Raw genomic sequence first — 24,731 nt, forward strand, 5'->3', positions numbered from 1 at the left:
TGGGATGTCAAAACATTTTGTGAACTACCACTCAAAGCACGGTTACAAGACAAGTCTCACCACGTAGTGAACAAAACGAATTCATGAGTAAATTAGACATCGACTACAGAAGAGAAATTTGCAGTGATACAAAACTTAGAAGTTATTATTTCCAAGAAACTCTGCATGAAGATCTTTGTCTATGTTCAAATCTATGTAGTAATAGGATCGTCTTATTACAAACTAATATAGAATGTTCAAAATGATTTTCAGTGAACAGTACACTATCCACACTATCACTAATTGTTGATTCAAGAAAGATGGCGTCCTTTACCACTTCCTTACATACATTCATTTTCTGTTATAGTATGACAATATATAAGCGTTAGGAATACATTATTAAGATTGGTCATCGCATTTCTCCGATTACTCTGCGCGGGTTTTCAGGTTCGCATCTCGTGGGGGTTAATTATGTGCGAGGGGATTGCTGGAAACCACCTCAAAGTGGTTCACGTAATCGCTGATCGATTACGGCTTCCTCCACCATCACATCTATACATCAAAAAAATACCTAAAAACTGGCCAACTAATCCCATACTTGACATGAACTGACAACCAGACGTGAGGACATGGTACGCCATATGATTGAGCCGCCTTATCGACTTTCCTTCTCCCGGGATAAAAATGCTATTTTATCGTTATCCCTATATATCTGTTGTCGGCTTATGACTTGCATAACCCCTTCTAGGATATCATATCACAGTACCAAGGTGCATGCCAGCAAGCAATTTATTCAAATTTTGTTTGTTTTGCATCCAATAACGGCTATCACAGATAATTAGTCACGCGATCAAATTTATTTTGATAACTTGGTAATATAAAGCAAACAAAAATTATTGCCATTTCCTGTGACAGTTTACTTATGATAAAACACCAACACATCTATCAATACAGCCAACTACGAAACCGACTACCAATTACCAAACTGTTCCTCTAATATCGTGATGATCATTATATTTGGCGTTTATTAAGTTATGTATTGTAAAGCGTTCCATGTTAAAGGAGATTCTTATGAAATGATCTAGCAGTATTTGTACATCACCTTAATGGCTGTATTTGTATATTGAGTTGGCTATATATGCATACGGGTATAGGTATATTTGGTTGGCTGTATATGTACATGAGTTGGCGGTACATGAATATTCTTGGCAGTTTATGTATGACACGTTACCAACTCTATTGAATGTAGGAAGTGCTTAAGAAAGCTATTTCTTTAGTGAAATTATTCGAATGAAGCATTGAATGGTATCTAGACATCTGCTGTTACGTACCGTTGGTATTTTGCTGATTAGTCAATGTTAGGAAGTAATCAAGGAAGTCGATGCTCGATGTTTAGTACGTTAAATAATAGCTATTAACACAAAGGTAACGTACTCAACACACCAACGCAAGCCTGCTAATTTTGTGGAATTTATCGTTTGCAAGCATGTAGGCATTTGAAGTTTGATTATGTATACTGAATGTGGAACAACATAATAGAAACTAATACGCGATCGATTTAAACCACGATAACACTAAGTGAATTTATCGAGGTCGGTCAGATTATTTATGAATTCTTTTTAGAAATTGAAATGAAAGCATGCTAATCCACTTATATCAAATAAAATGCAAAGAATGACGTGCCGTAAAGCGTGAGACTATAGTCAAATTATCCTGAATTATTTGATTTCCCAAGATATTGTTTGAAAACGAATGTTAAATATTTTGCAGCAAAAAGAGACAACACCCATTTTAAAATTTAATATACCTTAAAAAAAATTAAAATATATTTCAAACAGAGTGAGAAAAAAACAAGACTTATTTACAAGGATGAGTAGTTGCATCAAATCGATATACAACGTTTGAAAAACATTTCTGTATTTCAACCAATCTCACATTTGGTGCAATATGGAAATCAAAATATATCGGTATTTATACAATTTATTGTTGGACTGAAGAATATTTCACAGGTTACAATTTTATAAGCAAAACTTAAAATAGAACACACGCTGCTAAGCTAAAATGCAGCGCTTAAACAGTTGAGATCAAATCTATGACAAAACAATACAAAAATCATGAAAAAACACAAAATTTGCAGATGCAAATTGCGGCTTCAAAAACTTGCATAAATTGGTTTTCAATCATTCAAACTAATTCAACACCTTTCAAATTGGCGATATAAAATATATCACCATTTATTCATTCGAAACGAAAGAAATAGTGTTCAAAACGAACTTTTAATATATTTTATAATTCAGTTTTAAATTCTCCAAACTAAACAAACTTATAAATTGTTCAAATTAAATCAACACTTTTCATATTAATGAGAAAAAATATCATTTATCTATTCGACACGAAAGAAAATGGTACATAGAAAAACTTTAGGAAGGAATATAATTCATTTATCGACTATAGTTCATCAGAGAACATCTAATAAAAAATAGTTAAAACTATGACAATGACTTCTAGAATCGAGGGACGCTGAACAATTAAAGCTAACAGTGCTGCGGCTGCAATATGTATATCTTAATAACACAATAAAAAGATTTGTCAAATCTAGGATTAACATCTGAACATTCTCATTTCACCTAATGCATAAAATATAACAAATGACGAGAATGGGCAAGACCCGGATAAAAATAAATTTCAAAACCTAATCTAGAAATACTATATTTTATTTAGAGAGCCCAACTCTAAACAAATAGTAAAAAATGATAAATACTGTGTTTTCAGTGATTTGTGTTTCAGGAGAGCCCATTACAACAAACAGTCACATATAATAACGTTGTTGTAGTAATTTAAAAACCTTCGAATTATCCAAGATTCAATTCGAATCTGAAATCATCTACTATTCGAAAATGCCCAGCCCTACATCTTATACGAGTTGAATGATTGTAAATAAAATACATGTTTGCAATTCACATGGAATGCTTAGAATCACATCACAGTCTAAAGTCACCCTGTGCAGCCCCATCATCCGACATCATATATGATTTGTGGTTTGGCTCACAGATCTAGTATAATCAGGATTACAACCATACAGCTCGAATTCGAACCATGTAAATCTTAAAATCTCCGAGCAAGTTTTGGAAGTCTGTATTCGATGTTTCTCTTCAACTTATCTTCGTTCATTGCTTCTCTCCATTTTATAACATGGTTTGTCTGTTAAAAATTATTTATTGTTAGAAAGCAGTATATTGTGGGTACTGATACTGCCAACTGATTGGTATTGCCAAACTTCAAGAATCATAAATATCTACGTTTAGAATCAATAATTTTATATAGACCGTGGTTGGCAAGGTTTTTGGACCTGGAGTCAAAAATGTTGTCCACCTGGATAGGTGGGCCATGTGTGTGTGTGGCGTAAAAAATTAAATTTTATGAACATATTTACAGTGTTATAAAAGCAAGCAAGTCGAAAACAATGAACTAAATCAAACAAACTAAACTCAATCGCAATCTCAACGAATTCCTTGGGGTCTTTTTTAGTTGAAACGTAAGAATTTGGTTTTAGTTCGGTTGTGGCAGAAGCAGGCGGGCCAGATTGAATTACCCAAGGGCGCGGCCGTTAGTTTGCCCATGTCAGGTCTAGAGTGGAATGAGTTGAATGGAGCTTAAAGCTTCGTTTGCAGTAGAGATACGCATTACATACGATTATGTCACTTCAAATTCGTCAAAATGTTTTTACTATAGGCATTTTTATAATATTGTTTGATTAAAATTTTATTAAATTCAACGTGATTTAAAATAACCAAAGTAGTACAAAATTTTTTTTAAATAACCTTGACTTTAATTTTCCTGAATAAGCACATAAAATAATTATTAAATCATAAAATCTACTACAAGAAATAAGTTACCTTGATAGCAATCAGAAGCCTTTCCCAAACTTTGTCTGTCCTTGCTAGTTTCTTCAGCACCCTTTTCGTTCCCGGAGTGAGAATAAATATTAGGCCCATTTTAGACTCGAGAAGCCCATGAAAACCCTGTGAAACAAAGATATAATGAATACAATACATACATTTCAATAGTTTTGATGAAAAAAATTGCTTTTAAACGTGTTTTTAACATTAGAGCATCATTCTTATATCTATAGCTAAAAAAGGTTTTAGTGGTTTCACTCGTAAAGTAGTCTTTAAGAGGAACACCAATAAAATATATCCAAGCCATTATCTGTAACTGGCCCACTCAGTGAAGTATTGCCCACCTCTGATCTATCAGACATGGTAATTGCTTGGAAAACACACTATATCCGACTGTAAGGTGGTCCGTAATTATAACATGATCTACAGTTGGCGCACCGTACTTGGCAAAAGTAGCACCTTTGCTATCCCCGTTACACACGTTCAAAGTGTGCCGCGGTGGCCTTGACAAGCCAGCGCCGGCTCAAGTTCATCTTGAGAAATATCGGGTTAACTATTTTTATGCCACATCTAACTGGTTAATCGAACATTAATTCAGACAGTCTCGACTTGTATTTACTCAAAATAAATAACAAAAAAGCTTGTAGCGAATCCCAAACTTACCAATTCCGCGTGAAATCTCATCCAGCGATCATTTAGATATTCAGGAGTTAGGACAAAAACCATCCGGTGACATCTTTCTACAAGGTTTGTGATACTTTCAACTTGAACTGAAAAAACAAAATTGGTTTATATGAGTTGCACCAACGTAGATTTCTTCGATGATTTTAGCAAAGATTACAGACATAAAACGATGCACAAACTATTGTATATATAAGGCAGGGGTGAGCAACATTTTTGTCGTTGAGCCATATAACCAACTTCGAACAACTAGCTAGGCCACATGAAAGATTTTGCGGTAAAGGTAAGAGAAGAGAATGCAGTTTATCGCATATCCTTACAGTAAAACTACCACGAGACAAAAGGACAGAAGATTTGACACAGCGACATGAATGAAAAAAAACAATATGTATTTTTATCCATGTGAGCGCCGTTTCAAACATGAACACAACTTCCCATTCTGAATTGAAAATACTGACAACTCAAAATTGTATTGTATCCACAATAAGCTCCATACCATTACAGATAACATACGATTCATACACTTTATCACTGCACCTATCAGACAATTCCAAATGAAATAGTTCGCTAATTAAGTATATTTTGTAATGGAAATGTAAAACCAAAATGTAATTACTAATACAATAAAAAGAAATATTTCTATTTCACCTGTAAAATCAATCTGCCTTTGTTCATCATAGTATGTATAATTCGAATCTTCCAACAGGTTGTGAATCGCGTATACGATGGTCGATGTAGCCCTGAGAATTTCATCAGAAAGAGTGTCAGAATCATATAGATATGAAAGATAGCAGACATATTGCTTGTCGTCTGTGGAAATACAAAACTAGACATTTAATAAATTTACATTACAATTGAGTGAGGTTGGTTACGCGATATACATATACAGCCGAAATATACAAATACCGCCCACCCAATCGATACAGTGCGACGATAAACAATTACATTACGTCCATGGATGTCACTGGGTGTTTATTTGATTAAATTTGAATATTCCTGATTGAACCAAACTTATAGGGATTTAACGACAACAAGAATGTTATGCAAATCGTGCAATCTCACACGCCAAAACGAATAAACAACATGACTTGAAAAGACAAGACGTAACTAAAATATTTTACAGCCGTACTAGGTCTGAGAGTGGCCTCTCATTTAGCAGTTTCTACTGCAATTTTGTTTTGGGAATATGGGGCAAAACACGCCAAAAAAATCATAATTTTTGTGATTTCAAGTTGTCAATTTTGATAGCAATGGAAATCACTTTCTTTAAAACATTTATGAAGATAGTTACATTGACTCCGATGGTACGATTTAATCATTTGAGAATTAAATTAGAAGCACTTTACGTACAATGGACGCTAGATCAGTGGTTTCCAGAAGCCCCCGTGGTTCATGAGAAAAGTTTGAGCGTCTATGAGATTCATACGCATAAGATATGAAAATATTGCTCATAAAAAGTACAATGTTTATTCACGTTCGAAACCTCCTGTTTATCACCAAATTGTCCAGTTAGTTTTATTTGAAGTATTCCACAACTTCGTGGCTAATCAATATAGGGGTTGGAAATCAATGAGCTAGCTAGAGTCAGTCTCAGTATTCGAATATTATGTAAATTACTGTATAAATATCCAACCCTATCAAAATGATGCTGAGTTATTCATAGAAACTCGAAGACGACATGGAAAATAATATATTCTATAAAACATTTTTCGATAAAGTACAGAAAATGAAAACAAAACGATTGAATTTACCTCGATCATATTTCCATAGCCATGATCTCTTGTACGCAACAAGAATGTAGATCTCAAATCTTTTATAAAGCAGGACCAGCATTATAATGAATATCAGCACACCCAGGCATATACTAAGAATCATGATGAGTCGAAGTAGTCGTGGCGTATTGTCTTCATTTAGTTTCACAACCCAAGTATCGTTCTTCCACGAGCCAGATGATATATCGAAAAAACCCAAGTTGACAGTATATTGTCCAATATCGTTGCTTTTCAGGTCTCTGTTGTCAAAATATATAGATGAAACGTTTGAAATTATTTCCGAAAAAAACACAACAGTAGAAGTTTAATCGTCTTGAGAAAGAAGTCTGAACTCGGTCAGATGAAACGTTACAAAAATACATTTGCGTTAGGGTGCAGCAAGACTCTTGAATTCAAATGAAATTTAAGAACCGCATTCAAAATGTAATGCATGTATAGCAATGCGCTATTTAAGATATAACATATTGATGATATAAACAAATTGTCGTGTATCTCGCAAAAACTTCTTGTAGGAATCAAAGTATGGAGTTAAAATGTGAAAACATTTAGGAAAGAGCAAAGATGATTCAGATACAAATAACTGGGTGAAACAGCGAGACATTTTTTTAACGTATGTTTTTAGCATTGATCTCATGACATGCGTTGCTCGTTTTGCACAAGCTCGGGTATAGGCTTTGCAGCGCAAAATGTATAGAATTGCTCGTAACGTAATAAACCAAACTAAATTTAAAAAAAAACGTCTCGTAGGCCGCACACTATTCATATTGGTACTTCTTCACGGGCCGCACAGTTTTTGCTTGTGGGCCACATTTTGCGCGCGGGCCGCAAGTTACAAACCCCCATTATAGAGCACAAAAAAAACGTGTTAATAGTAATTTAAAATTAGTCTGTTGCTAATGTTGTTGTTGTTGATTTTCAAATAAAGTAAGAGAAATGATATAATTATGAATGAATGGTATTTACCGAATATACAAGTTTATATCGATAATCTTTTTTCGATTTTGTATTTTTTCACCGTCAACGACACAACCAACGGAGTCATTGTTGCCTTTCCTGGAAAATATAATCAGTCAATGGTAATTTACACAAAGTTACATGTATTAAAGCGTGCCTGTTTTTTAATAGTAAATTTGTTTAGCAGTCCTAATGAAAACAGGATTGAGAAAATTCTCAGAGAACTGGTCCACAACCGGGAACTCACAGAAATATTTTGCAGTGGCAAAATAAAATTATTTGACTACAAATTAATGGCACCTCCGTGAACCACATAAACTATGGTTTTATACTCAACAAAAAATTGTGCAAGTTATAATTTGTTCAAGTCAAATGGGGCATCTGACTGTTTTCTAGTATCCCATCTATGGGAATTGTATTAGGCAGAGCACATCTTATATTATCCACCAAACGCATGGATAGTGATGAGCTAGTGACTGGTAGAAACCAATTGTGAATCACAATGTTATTTCATTCAAAGGGTCTGCAAACTCCACGTATCAAAAGAGGCCACACCAATACGGAATTTGAATTGTATGTAGTATAGTTGAATTATGTATGTCTGGAGGAATTCTGACCTTGGTCAAATGAAACGTTACAGAAATACATTTGTGTCAGTGCGCAGCAGGATCCTCGGATCACTTAGACTAACCTCGCACCTTCAAATTGAAAAATACACCATTTTGTCATTTTTTCAATTCTTTCGAATATTTAACCCAACAACCTATTTCTTTCCGTTTTTCGACGATGTAAATTTAAAAAAATCAAAATTAGATTGTCGTCATTGAATATTACTCGTTATTATACTTTTACTAAATCAAATTTTCATTCAGTTGAATCATTTAATACACGAAGCATCACTTTATTTGAAAAGTCTGTTTTAGATAGATCAATAATGAAAGCGGATTATACGGTGCGCAATTTTAATTTTGATGACGTCATCACACAAAATCTTAAAGTGAAAAACGAATGTCATAGAGCCCACAGAAATATTTGAAATATGAAAGTGATAGCCGACTAGAGACAACAACGAGCTTTAACTACTGAAAAATTCAATTGGTCCAGTAGTCAAGTAGAAAAGCGATTTTTCCACAACAACAAAAATACCAAGACGAAGAAGAATACTAACAACATCAATTAAACAAAACGATCCATAGGTCCAAAAGGAAGTTTCACAAATATGGATTAAAAGTTCACGTACACGATGCATGATTGTCTGTTGTCAAAAACTCCAAGATTTGTCTGGTTGAAAAAATTATTTTCGCAAATTGTATCGCTGTTCTAAAAATTAAAAAGAAGATTAGTTATAGTATAGATTATTATATTGGGAGAATTGATACACACATAAAAGTTACAGTATCATTGATGAAATTGGCGGGAACCCGTTTTTGTTTTTTGTGTTGAACGTTAGACTACCTTATATTTGGCCTTTCGAAAGATATGTATTATATTTATGTTAAACGTGCCATATTAATTTAGCTTAAGTAGTGACATCTTCTGAATTAGCGAGTGCAATTCGTATTCAATTCGTTTGAATTCACAGAAATATTTTCACGATAGAATATAGAGATTGTTCTCAAAGTTTATATCTCATCACTATTACCTTACTTATATGATAGTACTTCCAATGCTAATTTGTAAAAAAAAAAGACCAAACTCGCAATTTGTTAATCTTCTGCGAAAAGTAGCTATATTTAAGAGTTTACCTGCGGAAGAATGCCTTCCCATGAAGGAGTATATTTTTTAGGGGAAGTGGTTTTACACTGTTTATTTACTGTAGTACTGTAGTATTTATGATATTCTTTACCGATTAATATTATTGTAATAATTATTTGTTATATTAACAATTTTTAACTAAACTGTAGAAAAGCCGAAATGCACCCATCACAATATTAAATTAAATATCGAGAAACAAACGAAAATAGAGTTTTGATATATACTGAAGGAAGTTCCGTAATTGCAAAAGAAGAAATTTAGCGAAAAGGTTGGAAACCACTTATTTAAAAGAGGAGAAAAAACAACAACATACCCTTTTCCATAGGACTGCAAAATGTTTTGACGGAGTGTTTCCCAATACTATCTGTCCTTCGCAATCAAGTACAGCAGTATCACCGAGTGCTTTAGTTTCATAATTGACACAGGTGATTGTAGGATTGATGGACTCAGTGCGCTCTGTAAAAATTAGAATATTAGAATCACATATAGCAAGGTGAATAACTTTGTTCTTTATGAGAAGAAGGTTCAATGTATCTCTGGTTACAACCAACTTAAACATGTACATTATCATACTAAAGTTCAAGGTTCTACAAGAGTTTTAATAAAAGTTTCAATTGAGCATATATGACATTTTATGAAATATGAAACACATACCCTCGTATAATTAAGTGAAAAATTGTTTCAAAATCGAAATTTAGAACGACGGAATATATCGTAAAAATGTTTAAATTAGACAATTTTAAATTAGTATTACATAAATGAATTAATGAATAAATATTAATGAATTTGAAATCGTGCATAAATTTAATCTTTTACTTCAAAGAATTTAGGCTCTGAAACGTTTGTTCGGGATGTGCAGAAAAATGCTGGGTCGGAAAGAAGTCTAAAAAAGAGGGAAGGAAAGTACACTTGCAAAGAGCACAAAATAGGTAAAAAAAAATGTAATTTTGTAATAATTAACTTACGTTTTATACATTGTTGGTATGTAACAGCATACAATATTTTTCCTTCGTATGTTACTGTACATGTAAAGTCTGCGACATCGTAGAAATCAACTCGTGGCATCTAAAAATACAAAATGTTGTCAACGAAGTTCTATTGAACACAAAACGACTATTTTCTTGTTTGTACGTCCTGCCTTTTGAAGACGTATATTGAATTGAAATCTATTCTGCATTCTTTTAGATATTTACCCATTTTAAATAGAACATTACACAAAATCGTTGGACGTTATAAAATATATGGAAAAATAAAAACATCTTGATTTTGTCACAAAGATACATAAACATTTAAAAAGAATTGGAATTGAGAAACTGAAAAAATAACGAATTTATATTTCAGTGTCCAGTGTTTTTCTTGGTACGGTGCCATAATATATGTAGCAAAGCAAAATAAATACTACTCTTGAATTCCATCTGAGATATAAATAATAATTGACGAATGTCAGGACGAAACGTTAACCAGTAAACAATGTTTGAAAAGAACCAAACTGAGCGAATAAAACTTACCCATAAATCGAAAAACCCTAAGCTCAATTATCCCTTTCATAAAAATAGAGTTTTCAACGTGTGCAGTTTTGCAAATTTATTAACAACAACAATGTCCTGATTTAATCTCAGTGAGAAGGATGGTAATGTTTTTAATCAAAAAGAAAGCTTTGGTATCATTTCTTTGCTAACCGTGCGACCGACTACATTGAGACGTAACAATAGTCATATACTAGATCTCAAAACTTCACAACCAAATTTTCTGCAGGTCAGCAAAAAGAACGTGAATTACATAAGAAATTGCTAATATAGTGTACGTATGAATAACTCCTAAAATGTCAAATGACCCTTTTGGGGGTAATTATACCAGTTTGGAAACAAATGCTTTATATAATATGACAATACCTTCTCAGTAATATAATCTGAAGAAATATAAAATAATACCCTACTCACATTCAATCCATTCGGGTATCCAGGGTCCGAAAATTCAGTCCATGGATCATTAGTTCTATAATCTTCATCTTTACAATTAACGTACCATTTAGTTTTAAACTTAGATTGATCGGCTCCTGCTGGAATTATATCTGGATCGCCTTCTGGAGCTGTTTATTAGAAGACAATTAACAGATATAATCAGTGGTGAGATCAAAATGTTTAAAAACAAGTTCTATTTTGTATCTACCTCACTAACGACAGTCATTGGAGGGATTCAAAATTTGGAACGGGTTCTCTTCCTATTGAACTTATTACAACAGGTTCCCTTATTTCCAAAAATGTTTGTATTGCACTACGTAAGCTGCATTAACATGACGTTCTTTACAATACATAACTTATGAATCGCCAAATATAAAGATCATCACGATATTCGAGAAACGCGTGCGAATCCCCATAATTCCGCCACTCGATATATTTTGGAGCCGGCTTCTTAGCTGGCTCTATTGATGCAAAATATGATGTTTTATCTGAGTAAACTGTCGCAGGTCGCAGGTAACCTGTTTATTTGCTTTATATTAAAATAATTTTGTACGAGTAAATAATTATCTTTGATAGCCTTTATCGTATGCAGAACAAACGAAATTAGACTAAATTGCTTGCTGGCATGCACCTCGATTCTGTGATACGATATTTTAAAAGAGGTTTTGCAAGCTATAAGCTGATAACAGATATATACGAACAAAATAAGGATAAGGATACGATAGCACTTTTTATCCCTTTTATACCAGTATATGACGGGTTTGGTATTAGTTGGCCAGTTATTTGTCTTCAGACGCAATCTGATAATCCGCGCAAGGTAGTCAGAGATACTATAACAAGCATATTTTTAACGCTTATAAATCGTGTAACAGAACATAAATATTAAGGTATAGTTTAAGTACAATTGCAAATTTAGTTGAAAATGCTTCAGCGTTACAGTGTTACAAGTACAATAACATATAAGGGTTTTTTAATACAAGCGATTGTTCAAGAAACTATACTCACGTCTGCAGGTCAAATTCACGCTATCCCCAATTGTAGATTCACGGGAGATGGCGTTATTTACCCCTTCCTTGCATATTTCCGGGAAAGGTCGAAGAACAACTTGTACTTTATTTGTCAAGCAAATAGTGTTATTGATAATCTAAAAATTGTAAAAGAAAATATTATAATCATGAGACAAAAAAAAAACTAGGTAAATATATAAAACTATCAGTAGAGGTTACACGAGACTAATTCCCAATAAATCCTCAATGCCTTCACACTGGAGGATAAGAACGCGTATGATGAAAAGATGCTGTAGCAGGAATAAACATACCATGGCATATGCGATGCAATTAAAGAGTCCTGCTGCACACTAACACCAATGTATTTCTGTAACGCTTCGTCGAACCAAAAATTAACCTCCCCAGAAAAGCAGTTTACAACAACTTAACTTAATTAAATTTGATCTTCAAAAAAGCTTACGAACATGAACACCCCCGTATAAAAGGGCAACGGAAAATATATCAAATAACCTAAACTCACAAGTTTAGCAGTATAGTTCGAGTTATCAGTGAGTGATGCTAGTTCTAGAATTGTGTCGTTGATCTCAATGTCTCCCTGAGTTATGATGCACTGTAACAAAAAAGTATGAACATATAGAAATAAGCATTCAATCAGCTTTGTTTATAATTTATAATTCACTGAGAATCATTTTATACATTCTATATTAAATTGTGATACAACAATACTATTACAATTTAGATTTCAACATACACGAAGATCTTAATGCAGCGTTTCTTCAAAACAATAACTTCTAAATTTTGTATCACTGCAAATTTCTTTTTCGTAGTCGATGTCTAATTTACTCATAAAATTGGGTTTTGTTTACTCCGCGGAGAGAGTTATCACATTTTTTTTCTATATCATGACAGTATTAATATTACATCTTGATATAATATTATATTGCGAGACACATTCATAATCATAGTCGAGTTTATTTTTTCAGCCAGAAAAATAAAACGATAGCAAACAATTTTACTGGACGAGGGAAGCCGTGTTCAAAAAAAGATTGAGTTATGATTATAAATAAAAGTAAATTCGAAAAGATTATAATATTTCCAAAATAAAAAAATTTTCATGAACATTTTTTTAGGACGAATATTTGAGCTTTTCGTTCCGTACAAGTTTAGGTATAGGCAGCCACGGATATCTTCAAAAAGATTAACACGGACTTACTTCGCTTTAAGTTGTCTCAGGTATACATGCGCGCAGTTCAATCTACCACGGTAGGTTTGCTTCAGGAAGGATTGACAGTATTTAAAGCAAAAAAGGTCGGGTTATCACTATCAGTGAATCGCTCACGAATATAGCAAAATAGTATTGGAAGAGCCATACAAATTTCTTGCTCCGTGTGGTATTAAGTTTTATTTTATACTCACTTGAATATTATCATCATCAATATAATGTGTTTTCGTTACCCAAATAGATTTCAAATAATCACAGTTGACGCTGAATGGCCAGTTGACGTACGATTGCTTTGTTTTTGATTTTTGGCTTTGACATGTTCTGTTGAAAGCTGCAATAGAACATCAAATCTTGTTTACGTAAGTCTTTATTTCATTTTTACAGTCACCAATCATTCAATTCTTTCATAATTACGTATTTGTAGCGAACAACAAAGCTAGATGTTTGTCCCGTAGTATATTTAAAGTGTAGAAATTTGATATTATAAATACACTTGTAACTGAGAATGCATTATCTTCACATATAAACAGAACGCGCTGCATTTAAATACTAATATTAGTGAAATATCATAAAGGTAGACATTTTTTGCAATGCACGGGACGAGGTGCAAATTCATGCTTTCAACCTTGAGTAAATTAGTGGCCAGATGATGTGTTTAAATGTGTGCGTACGTACCATTTAGTATTTTGCGCGCAAAGGTAGAAATAAACATAGATAAAAGATAATCGATTCAATGAAATGTAAGGAAATACATATATCAATTACAATAAATAAAGGATCGCAAATTCCTTAATTACGGGCGTAAAGTAAAATAAATATGCTATGGTATGAAGAATAAGGTGGATTGAGATAATAAAAGCGATAAGGAATTTGTCCTACCGCGCGTAATATTACAAATAGCCAAATAAATCGTTTCTTGAATAAGACACCAGTCTTTTTAGTAGACCATCACAATCCTACTTTTACCTATTTGGGTATATATAAAACCTTTCAGGATTCCGATTTCAAGCCATAACGTTTACAAAAAAACTACGGTAACTTTACGACCAAGAAAAATATTACTAACCTTCTCCGTCTACTGAATTCCATAAATGCATATACAATGCAAGTAAGATGTAAGAAAAATAGGAATTATGCTTCATTGAAACGCTGTTCTGTGAAAGGAATTTAAACGTATTTTTGAGAAACATAGATGGGTAAAAGAAGGGAACAAAATAAGTAGCGACATTCTTTGTTTGGTTCTTAGCAGGTTGGTGATTATCATTGGTTCATAGGTCATGTTCTACTTCATCTTTCATTTACATACTATAGCTTCATTTGCGAAATTATAGCCCGATGTTATGCAAGTATTCTGGATATCTGGTAACATTCATTTAAAACGACCCAATTTGAAGCATTTCTCTCTTCAACTCAAATTGTTTTAGCAAACTAAACCCGTTTGTAATTATTTCCAAATTACACCGATAATCACTTTAATGAAGATAAAATTGGTTGTTGTTTCAATTTGTTTAAAAGTATTATAATGAAGAGGGAAACAAAATAAATATATGAAATAGAACAATTTGTTATTGTTTCACTGCATTATCCAAATATTAGTTCTTTCGTTATGTTACACGAGAAACAATTTTCAAGAGCATACTTCGTGTCAATATTATCATAACAGAAAATAACTTCGTTAAGAGAATTAGGGATTTAATGCATTTTACAAGTCTGATTTGCGCTATTGAGAGTTATACAAAAAAATCCACATTTTTCATGAATATCAATTTTTATTTTCATTTTTATTCGTTGGCAACGGGAGAACTACTTAATGGTTCTCAGGCAAATAAATTGAAATGCATTTCTGCTTACTGTACTATTCCAATGCTATCTTCAAGTCACCGAACAGTGAAAAGAAAGCTGAATCACTCTTGATCGAGTCTTTTATTCATAAGTCCTGGAAAGCACCATTCGATTTCAATCAGTAAGTTCGATTTTCAATACGGGGGAATTCTATTCAAATAAGAATGCAATCCTTAAATCATTGGTACTTTTTGAGCAAAACTCAGTAATTATAAAGTATGTTGGAATTTTTTTAAAAAAAAGTCTACAATTCTGGTCACTGTAAGTACCGGTATGTAAAATTTTCTATGGTGGGCGAAAATGATTGAAAAAGGATCTGATTTGAAATACCATTTTGGGTTGAAACAGGGTTGCTGGGAATGTGTCGCGTAATTGAAAAAAAACGGAAATCCTCAATTTTTGGTCAATATTGGTATGTAAAATTCTGTGATAAGCATAATTGTACAGTCTTTGAAAACTATCGAAGACCTGATTAAAATCATCATAAATGAAAATGAAAATACCGAAAAAATTACAGTTAAATTGCAATTCCACACTGAAGTAACTACCAATAATTTCGACAATTTTGAAGTGATGATATAACAAAAATTTCAGTTTAATGATACGTTGACATGCATGGCCTCACGTCTCTTTTTTCCAGTTATTAGGAAAATTGGGAGGATTGTAATATAATCATATAAACAAATATGATAGACTGTTGTGATATGCATCAAAGACGTGGTTATTTTTTAAAGTGGATTTTAAAACGAAGGCTGTGTACTTTCAACCTTTCTACTTTATCTGTTGATTCGGTCATTGGCAGTAATGGTTTACCGCAAAGATATAGGCAGCCTAAAGGGCGTAAATGTACAGATTCTTCCAAATCTTAACACAAAATGTTACAAACAAATTGTTTTGGCTTCTGATCTCAATCCGAAACCACTTAGGCGAAAATCATTAGAAAAGACTGTAAAACATCGTGCATACAATTACGTATCAAAATTCAAAAATTCCAGGTGAAATATTGGGCTGCTTAGCTTCCTTGCGACTCCTATCTTTGAGTACCGAAAATTTGAAAACGACAGGTATATTAGGAAAAAACCGATTTTTCAAAACCCCCACCTGCACATCAGCAAAACAACTATAAAGTGTTAAAATAAAATAGACCATATGTCCAGTTCGTGTCGAATATGCAAAATATTGATGTAATACAATTCTATTATTTCTCTCTCTCTCATTTCATATATACAAACACATTCAATGTTATCCTGAAATTATACAAAAATAATATTATCAACTAAAAGTATTCAAAAATTGAATTCTTCGTACTAACTGAATTGTTAAAGTATGAGAGACTGTTTTAACCCTATCTATAGTATGATATTGATTACAATGGTCGTTATTAATTTTGTCTGATCCGCTATGTACTCATGCCAAATTTCCGAGTTGATGGACTGACCTGCCACTAAAAAGAACACAAAGCACTAAGAACATCGCTGTTATTCATAGAATAGAGGATCCCCTTCTCCAACGTGCCTGTCTGTTTTTATCTTTTCAATATTTATTCGTAATAAAGCGTTTGATTTAACGCGTTTTTGTGAGGCTTTTCTCCTGCAGTCTTGGGAAAGTTTGTGCTTTGAGTCAAGAATTAAGGTATTTTGTGGTTTTTGGAAGAGTTTTGCTTTGTAATTGCTATAGTGTTGCTGATATAATTTAGTACTTTATTATTACTATAACACTTCTTTAAACTTCCTATACTGCACAAAAGCGGGACCTTGACTTGCGTATAACTCTTGCTAAAGAACTGAAGATTGAACAAATGAAGTAGTTTTTTGAGTACTAGAGAAGGAGGAATGAAGAGTTCTAGAATGGACAAAAGGTCAAAAAAAATTGGGGCACCACTGAAAAATCGTATTACGTGACTTAAGAGTCTGAAGGTAAACAGACACGCGGCCTAAATTGATACCGAATGAATAACTATCTTTGCTATAACTGACATCACAAATGAAAACGCAATTAAACCGTTAAACGAATGACCCTAAATACTACAAAAGCTCGTTTCCAATTTTATATGTCTATTAAATTTTATTTCCGACATCCCATGCCTGCAAAATATTTGTCTAGGCTCTTTAAGTAAATAAGGACTACAATGCGCACTGATCAATTTACAATAAATTCTTTAAAATTCAAGTTACTAGTGAAACGCGATGGCCTAGTGGTCAAAGCGTTAAGACATTTCGGGTTCATCAGTTGCTGTTGTGTAGAACAAAGGGCGTGAATAAGAATCGTATTTACTCTGTAGTCGAACGGGTACTCCCGTAGTATGTACCAGGTTAAGGTTAGGCCTTAATTTTATTCCGATTTTTCCTATTACGAGTTCGGGGATTGTCTGTTTTAGCCAAGTAAATATACCACCTGTCCATATGTGTCAGTCCTCTTACTCAACTTGATGTAAAGTAGGCGAACAAAACTAGTTACTTCCTTATTGGTACATACACTTCTGGAACGCTGTCGAACGTACATCTGGTTAAAGGAATAATCTTTTTTCTTTTCAAAAAGCACCTTAGTCCACAGCAAATATTAAATTTTAACTCATAATTCTAGGTACTAATACGATCTGAATTGTAGGCCCTTATATCGTATTGAGAGAAACATCAATATAAACAGAACAATTTCTCCCCCTTGTTTTAACGCTAAATTTCAGTAATCAGCGTCACACCGTCCGTAAAACCAATACACACCGATTTCTGTCATTTGTTATCAACCCGACCTATTGACGTCATTGGATTTGTTGTTACATATCTACCAACATATAACGTCGTGCATCCTCTCATGATTTAACAGTCAACAGATCGAAGCAGTCGAATTTATTTTACTTTATTACATGCCGAAAGACGTTCCCATGATTTCTTTTCAAGAACTCATTAAACGGAATTATCAATCCAAATGCTTTAAAACAGACGGTTTTCGGTTTTGAGAATATATATTTATCTAAATGATTCTTTTCTAAAACAGAAACGAAAATAACAAGTAGGGTTGTCTGAAGAAAACGTCTTCGGAGAAAATTAGTCCCAGATGAGATAACAATATTACATAGAGTAGTTTCAAGCATTACACGGTAAGAACCAACCGTGAGAACCAACATGATATCTCTGCAATAAAATCATATATACCCAGTGAACTAATAAATTATTGACAAGTAAAATATTGAAACTGGAAATTCTAGAGAATTGTTAAAATGAATAAAACGAATACCGAACTCAGAAAAGATCAGATAAAACATAAATGTTAGCGAGCTAAATATCCATAATGTAGAATGCAACGCAAAACAAATTGGAAATACTTTCGAAACTTGTGCTGGTATTTGATCTGTGAAGAAAAACGACCACAGTTGTGTTTATTGTTACAATACTTTTGTCATGATAGCTTGGTTAATCCCCTCGCAACTCGGCGCAGATCAGCGATATAATTATAGCAGTGTTCTGTTAGTCACGAATCAAGATAAACAATAGCGTGTCCCAAAATGAAGTTATTGTAAAGTACTCACTTGAGTATCATCATTGGTGAATCGCGAACTGTTTTTTCTAGGACACTATTAAAATGTGTGAAGTCATTCACATAGGTTCATTTATTTTACAACTTATCATAAACCGTACATCGCTCTATTTTGACACGCATTCTGACCCGAACACATGATCAATTTCACACAAAAAAATCCATAGCGTGAATAATATATCCGAGAAAAATTGCACGTATGTCATGTGGAAAATTCAGTGCGGCCTCGCTATTTCCGCAATGAATGGGTAACCATTGATAAATCGCACATTGATAAATTCTAATTTTATTATGTCTCCGTGATTGTATGTGTGTGTGTGCGCGTGCGTGTTTCAATTAATTTGGGTGAGCGAACACGTACCTCTTCTTTCGGCAACACTTCATGAACGCAGCAGTATATTTGGCAATAATTTAATTTAGAATCTTCTCTAGTAATTTGTAAAACGTGGTAAAGTCCAGATCGAAACGTAAAGTAATATTTAAATTTACGAATCACTCTACGCATTGAATTCATTTATATAAAAACCACAGGACACGATAGACTCTGCTTAAATCACATTAAAATGCAAATGAAATGACAACGGTTATTTCCTGTGAATGTCCGCGAAATATCATACGTAAATGGAATTGACGTATCTGGTTTTAAAAGCCCTCTGGATCTATACATGTCCAAATACATAAATATATATGAGTGCTTATTATGATTAAACTTCTAAAAAAAGTCGCAGTTTATCACTGATTTTCGGAGTTGAGCAAACTTCCGGGTTCGAACGAAGAATTCCATTGTTAGGAATGGCATTTATTGACATCATATTTCATGACGTCATCATGCTACTGCCATAAATATTAAAAACGGCGGCGAATTTCCCCCATTCATCGACATATCACACAAATCTTGAATCACACGGCTCGCAATACTACAAAAATAGCTAGAATTCTTCTGGAACTGTTACATCTTTTGAATTCCTAATGATTCGAAGGTCATACTGTGGAAAGTGGATTTGATCTAAATTTGGTAAATACCACTCTGGTTTGAAGTGTATTATTGTCCCTGTAATGAAATGTTTTACGTATAATCTATTTTTTTAGTTTTATGTCTATAAGGTTCTTCATCTGATTTTTTGAAACAGTTGATTTGGTCACATGACTATAAAGATATCGACAAACTCCTTTGTAATTCTTACCAATTACCAATTCATTAAATTCATATGTTTCTGCCTGATAACCTCTAACTTGAAGCATACACTATTTATCTATTGCGGCCAGGGGCGGACACTTTCCATAATTCTGGGGGGGGCGAACTTGGATCGCCTACCTAAAAACACCGCGCCGTGTATCGTCACGTAACAATCACCTGTCGATGTCATTCTCTAAGTATTAGAATGTCATTTTGCTACTCATATATCGAGCACCTAGGATGCTTCGCTTAGACACGGACCTTGCGCGTCACAAAACCGATTTCTTGAATTCCGCGAGAATTAGCCCACGGCTCTTGCTAACAAACAAAAAAATAACAAATTTGAGGAGTCGTATTAGGTTATTGTTTCAATTTCTAGTTCTGCATAAAGCGCACTAACGCCGTTTCGTAAAATTAGAAATGCAAAACAAGGTAACAAGCTATTGTGCGAATTTTTTTCCTAAGTTTTACCAAGGAATTATCATTTGACTAGCAATATTTCCATTATTGCCGATTTAGGTCAAAGTCGGAACTTCCCATTGCCGTCTGCAACAAACACCGCGATTACGCACTCGTTAAAAAAGCCGCCTATTAAAGCGTATAATAATTTTTCTGTCGCGTAAAATATTCAATCCATGACAGCCACGAGATTCAAAAATGTCCTTATATATTAATTTAATTGTGTGCAACGTAACTCGCAGTTGCGACTTCTTACGTCAGAACAAAAATATTACTAAACTAAATACCACGGCGATATGGGGACATAAAAATATGAGATAAGCTGCCTGATGTATTTAATTTTGATACGTATTTTTGCAATCTTCAGAACTCGTTATCGCCGTTACAAAAATCTCGATATCTGATATAAAATCCCATTTAGTACAATTTTACTTCATACAATGAAAATAATTATAAAGTATACTAGTAAATCAAAAATACAAATTCACGGCCTCGAAATCCACGCGGAACAGTCGCCGCCATTACGCCACTTGTTAAAAGAGCCGACTTTTTCAACAAAAAACGATTCTTCACTTGTGCAAAGTAGTCAATCAAAGACCGATACGAGCATATTCAAAATGTCTTGATTTAATAATTTAATTGTCTTCAATTTAAACTGCGGTTGAGTCGACAAAACAAGAGCCACTCTAAAACACTACGGCAATCCGCGGACATAAAAATGTGTGGTAAACTGCCCGTTTATATATTGTTTTGATCCGTATTTTTGCTATTTTGCGAATTCCAAACATTCGAGATGTACTTGTAACACTGGCTCCGCTCAATCGCAATGTTGTCACTCCGATTATTTTTAAAGATAAAACCTTTCGAAAAATCCGTAAATTTTCTGTCAATTCTCACATAGTATAAGTTATTTCAGTACAATAAAAATACATAAATAAATATAAAAATTGATCGATTATACTTTAAATATCTTATATATCATCACAAACCGGGAAAAAGTCGCGTTCTCAGCTTTGTTTAATGTTAACACAAAAATTTTCGACGTCAATTTAAAATAATGGATAAAAAGGTAAATCCCGCTTACAATTGACCGTGTTTTGATTTTAGTGACAAATGTTTTTTAAAGGTCAAGCAAACATAATTTGTGCCTAGCCACACGGAATTTTGCGATTTTTGATGCCTAGAAAAGCGTTTTTAGATTAGCGTTTTTAGATTAGCCTCAACAAAACTTATATTGTTCACAGTTTTAATTTTAGTATTTTATATTGCCGCTTTTCAACTTATGGTCGTCGTGTCACAAATTTGTGGAAAATTTGTGATTTAGAGAGGATAAACGCCAACGTAAAGGCGTTTACGACCTAAATAATGGGTCACAATGATGAAAAACAATCGGCGATTTTAGCAAAAGGCAATTGCACGCGTTATTGGCGACTTTTTCAGTTTTCAAAAAAATTCAGAAGGGGTGGGGGGTATCTTTTTTAGATATTTTTTGTGATCTGAAAAGTCAAATCGGCGTTTCCACACAGTAAATGCTTTGATCTTTGCCCGCAAATTATGCTGGGCCTTGCACAAAATCCATAATGTGAAAAGATACGTCCAGCGTTGAAAATTTGTCCATAACAACTTTAGATCTAGTTAATTTTTTAACGATAATAATTATTTGTTGTAATGAAATACAGTTTGCCACTTTCACTTCTCTCGCAAGTGCCAACAATAACACTATTGAAAGATTTTGACAATGAGGAAACCATATTAAATTGTACAAAAATGAATCAGTTGTGCAAAACCGTGGCGCGTGATCGGCGGTGCGTTTGAAGACGGAGTTTTACCCGTGCGGGCGCGCATGTTTCACGAAAATGTGAGGTGCTCCGAAGGGGCCCTGGTCTATATTATTGTAAGGAGTTGTTATTGTAAAATTTTGTAAGGAGGGAACAACATTTATTAAATTTTCTTTCGAAATTATTTGGGGGGCGACCGCCCCTCTCCGCCCCCCGGGTGTCCGCCCCTGATTGCGACGCCAATACGAGTAATACGTTTACGGCGAATGAGCCTCCAAATAAAATCCATTCTATTACCTACGTCCTACACAGTGATCAAAGTTGGTCATTTCAAGACAAGGAACAATTTGTGAGAATATAGTCAATATCAGATTAACAATATATGTTACACTCTTTTTTTCAGAAGTATCCTTTGCTAATCCTTTGATAAGTATCGTACCGATATTTGAATAAAAGTCTGATAGTAGTATTTTACCGAATAATTTGTCAATGTATCATAGTATCCATTGAATCGTCAAATATAATTCACGTGACACATGCCTGATGTGATACCAAGTCCTAATCAACACGGACTCGCTTTCTTATGCTTTAGGAACTTACCTCAAATTTCAAGCGCGACCATAGCTGGAGAAAGGCAATGCCTTCTTCGAGGCTCAACAACTTCGCGCTAAGCAATCTGGTAACAGTTTAGTGAACAGTTAAAACTGAACCATATAACACAACTCGTTGCAGCATTGAGATTGATTTTTATCAAAAAAAAAACATATTTTCACCTCCGTCTTGTAATATATACCTTCTAAATCTAACAGAGTCATTTCCGCTAGCGATCTAACTTGCTTAATCTTTGCGAAGACGATTTCACCATCGTATTTGCCGCATCTCAAGCTGAACTACTACAGTCTGACAGCACTAAAACCGTACAACAAGACATTTGTCTGGGCTAGTCTTCAACTGAATAAATTAATATATATATATATATTAATATATATATATATATATAATAAAAATAATAAAATTAACATCAAACTTTACATTTATATGTACATAACAGATCCAACCTAATCAAAATAATCTGCCCTTTACGCTACCAACTTGTAACTAAAAATAAATGTCTATTGGGATACGCAGCCAACTCATACACTTTACCAATCTGCTGTGCGCTCACGCACTGCGAGCTGAACTTGATAAATGAACATGCGTTCATTTTTCCGCACGATTGGCTTTGTTGTGTCATACAATATAAAAAAGAGAATAACAAAAAAAGTATCCACTGTTCCTTACGGGGAGTTCCCAACGTTATGCGTGAAACGTTATGTGTGGCTCACTGGATAGCTCAATTCTAGTTCCTAGAATGTAAATAGTATTTTCACCGACTTGCTAACCGGAAAAATATTTGGATAGTTTGTACAAAGTTCCACCATTAATGCAAAAATGTGATATTTGAGAAAAACACCACCGCCACGTTTTTAAATAGTAAATTAGTAGCCTAATTATCCAGTTAGGGTTTTTTGAATTTAAACCGCAATCTGCATTTCTAACCCTAACTTGATAATTACTAATTTCTTCATTTTGATCGTTAGCGTTTTTTTTTTTTGTTTTTTTTTTGTAGGACTTTGGTACAAAAGATCCAAATATTTTTCCAAAGCGTTAAGATCAGCCTTATCTAACTCAAAAACATTCCAGAACAAATTATAATTCAGTTTTACCCAGGTTCGCACATTAAATAACTTGTCAGTTGTCACACATCATGAATCACAGTTTGATATTATAGAATACGGCGAATGTTAAAAACAATGAGTAGTTTAAAGTAGTAATAAGATATTGGCAACAAAGGCGATTATTTCTCCAACTAGGGCAGGGGTTCTCAACCTGGGGTTTGCGAATCCCCAGGGGTTCACGAGAAGATATCCAGGGGTACTTGGACGGCAGTCGGGTTTTTGTGTGTTGCTGTTTTTTAATATCCTTTATTACTATCAGAGGAAAATGCGTGTCGATTAAAATTAAATGCCAATTGAATCGTAGATTTTTCCTGATGTTGCGTTGTTGCGATTATGGCGCAACAATGTGAAATTCACGGCTTTGCAACCAAACTGTGAAATCTTTTACGAGAGCGTACTGCTATCATTGGAGAAAGTGATTATGCCTATTAAAACTTGGGGGAGATTTTAAGAATTCATTAGTTGGGCGGAGGACAAGGGCAATAATATCAACACGAAGATTTAATTTAGTTACATCTGGTCAATAAATTGCTGTTTCAACAAATCGTTAGTCAATATATCACAGATTCAGATGATTTATTTCTATCATGCAAGAATCAACACAAAAGCACGGAAATTTACAAACGTGTATAATGACAATCGTAACAAATGTAAATATACACATAAGAATTGATACAAGTGAGAGATTCATAGCAATAGATAAGTAGTCGCAACAAAAGACTGTGACAGTCATCAGGTCAGCGACATTAATCAAAACTAACAAAAAAACAAAATCACAACATATCACAGAGTCATAATACAAGCGACAGCGCCCTCATGGAGTTCAACTGTGCGTTCAGGGACTGTAACACGAAGTTTGTTCGATGTCTGATTACCGGGAGTTCGCGTTGATTGTTTCGTGACTCGGGGGGTACTTGACAAAAAAAAGGTTGAGATCCCCTGAACTAGAGCGTAACCTGTTTTGGAATGTCATTTATAAACTTTTTAATGTTT

The 24,731-nt window shown here is 33.8% G+C and overlaps 1 protein-coding gene across 1 annotated transcript; it reads right to left on the reverse strand.

Annotated features, from left to right (window-relative positions):
• Nucleotides 1-795: 795 nt before the first annotated feature.
• LOC120335406 (X-linked interleukin-1 receptor accessory protein-like 2) lies at nucleotides 796-15,225 on the reverse strand. The gene is made up of 15 exons (XM_078110080.1): nucleotides 15,082-15,225; nucleotides 14,297-14,384; nucleotides 13,425-13,561; nucleotides 12,529-12,618; nucleotides 12,007-12,145; nucleotides 10,981-11,129; nucleotides 10,006-10,105; nucleotides 9,354-9,496; nucleotides 8,526-8,605; nucleotides 7,295-7,384; nucleotides 6,311-6,570; nucleotides 5,208-5,369; nucleotides 4,542-4,648; nucleotides 3,876-4,001; nucleotides 796-3,180 (listed from the first exon to the last, which is right to left on the reverse strand). Exons 2-15 carry the CDS (start codon nucleotides 14,370-14,372, stop codon nucleotides 3,085-3,087), a joined length of 1,755 nt encoding a protein of 584 aa, XP_077966206.1. The 5' UTR covers nucleotides 14,373-14,384; nucleotides 15,082-15,225; the 3' UTR covers nucleotides 796-3,084.
• Between the last annotated feature and the right edge of the window lie 9,506 nt (nucleotides 15,226-24,731).

The sequence above is a fragment of the Styela clava genome, chromosome 2, assembly GCF_964204865.1.
Source record: "Styela clava chromosome 2, kaStyClav1.hap1.2, whole genome shotgun sequence".
Taxonomy (NCBI): Eukaryota; Metazoa; Chordata; class Ascidiacea; order Stolidobranchia; family Styelidae; genus Styela; species Styela clava.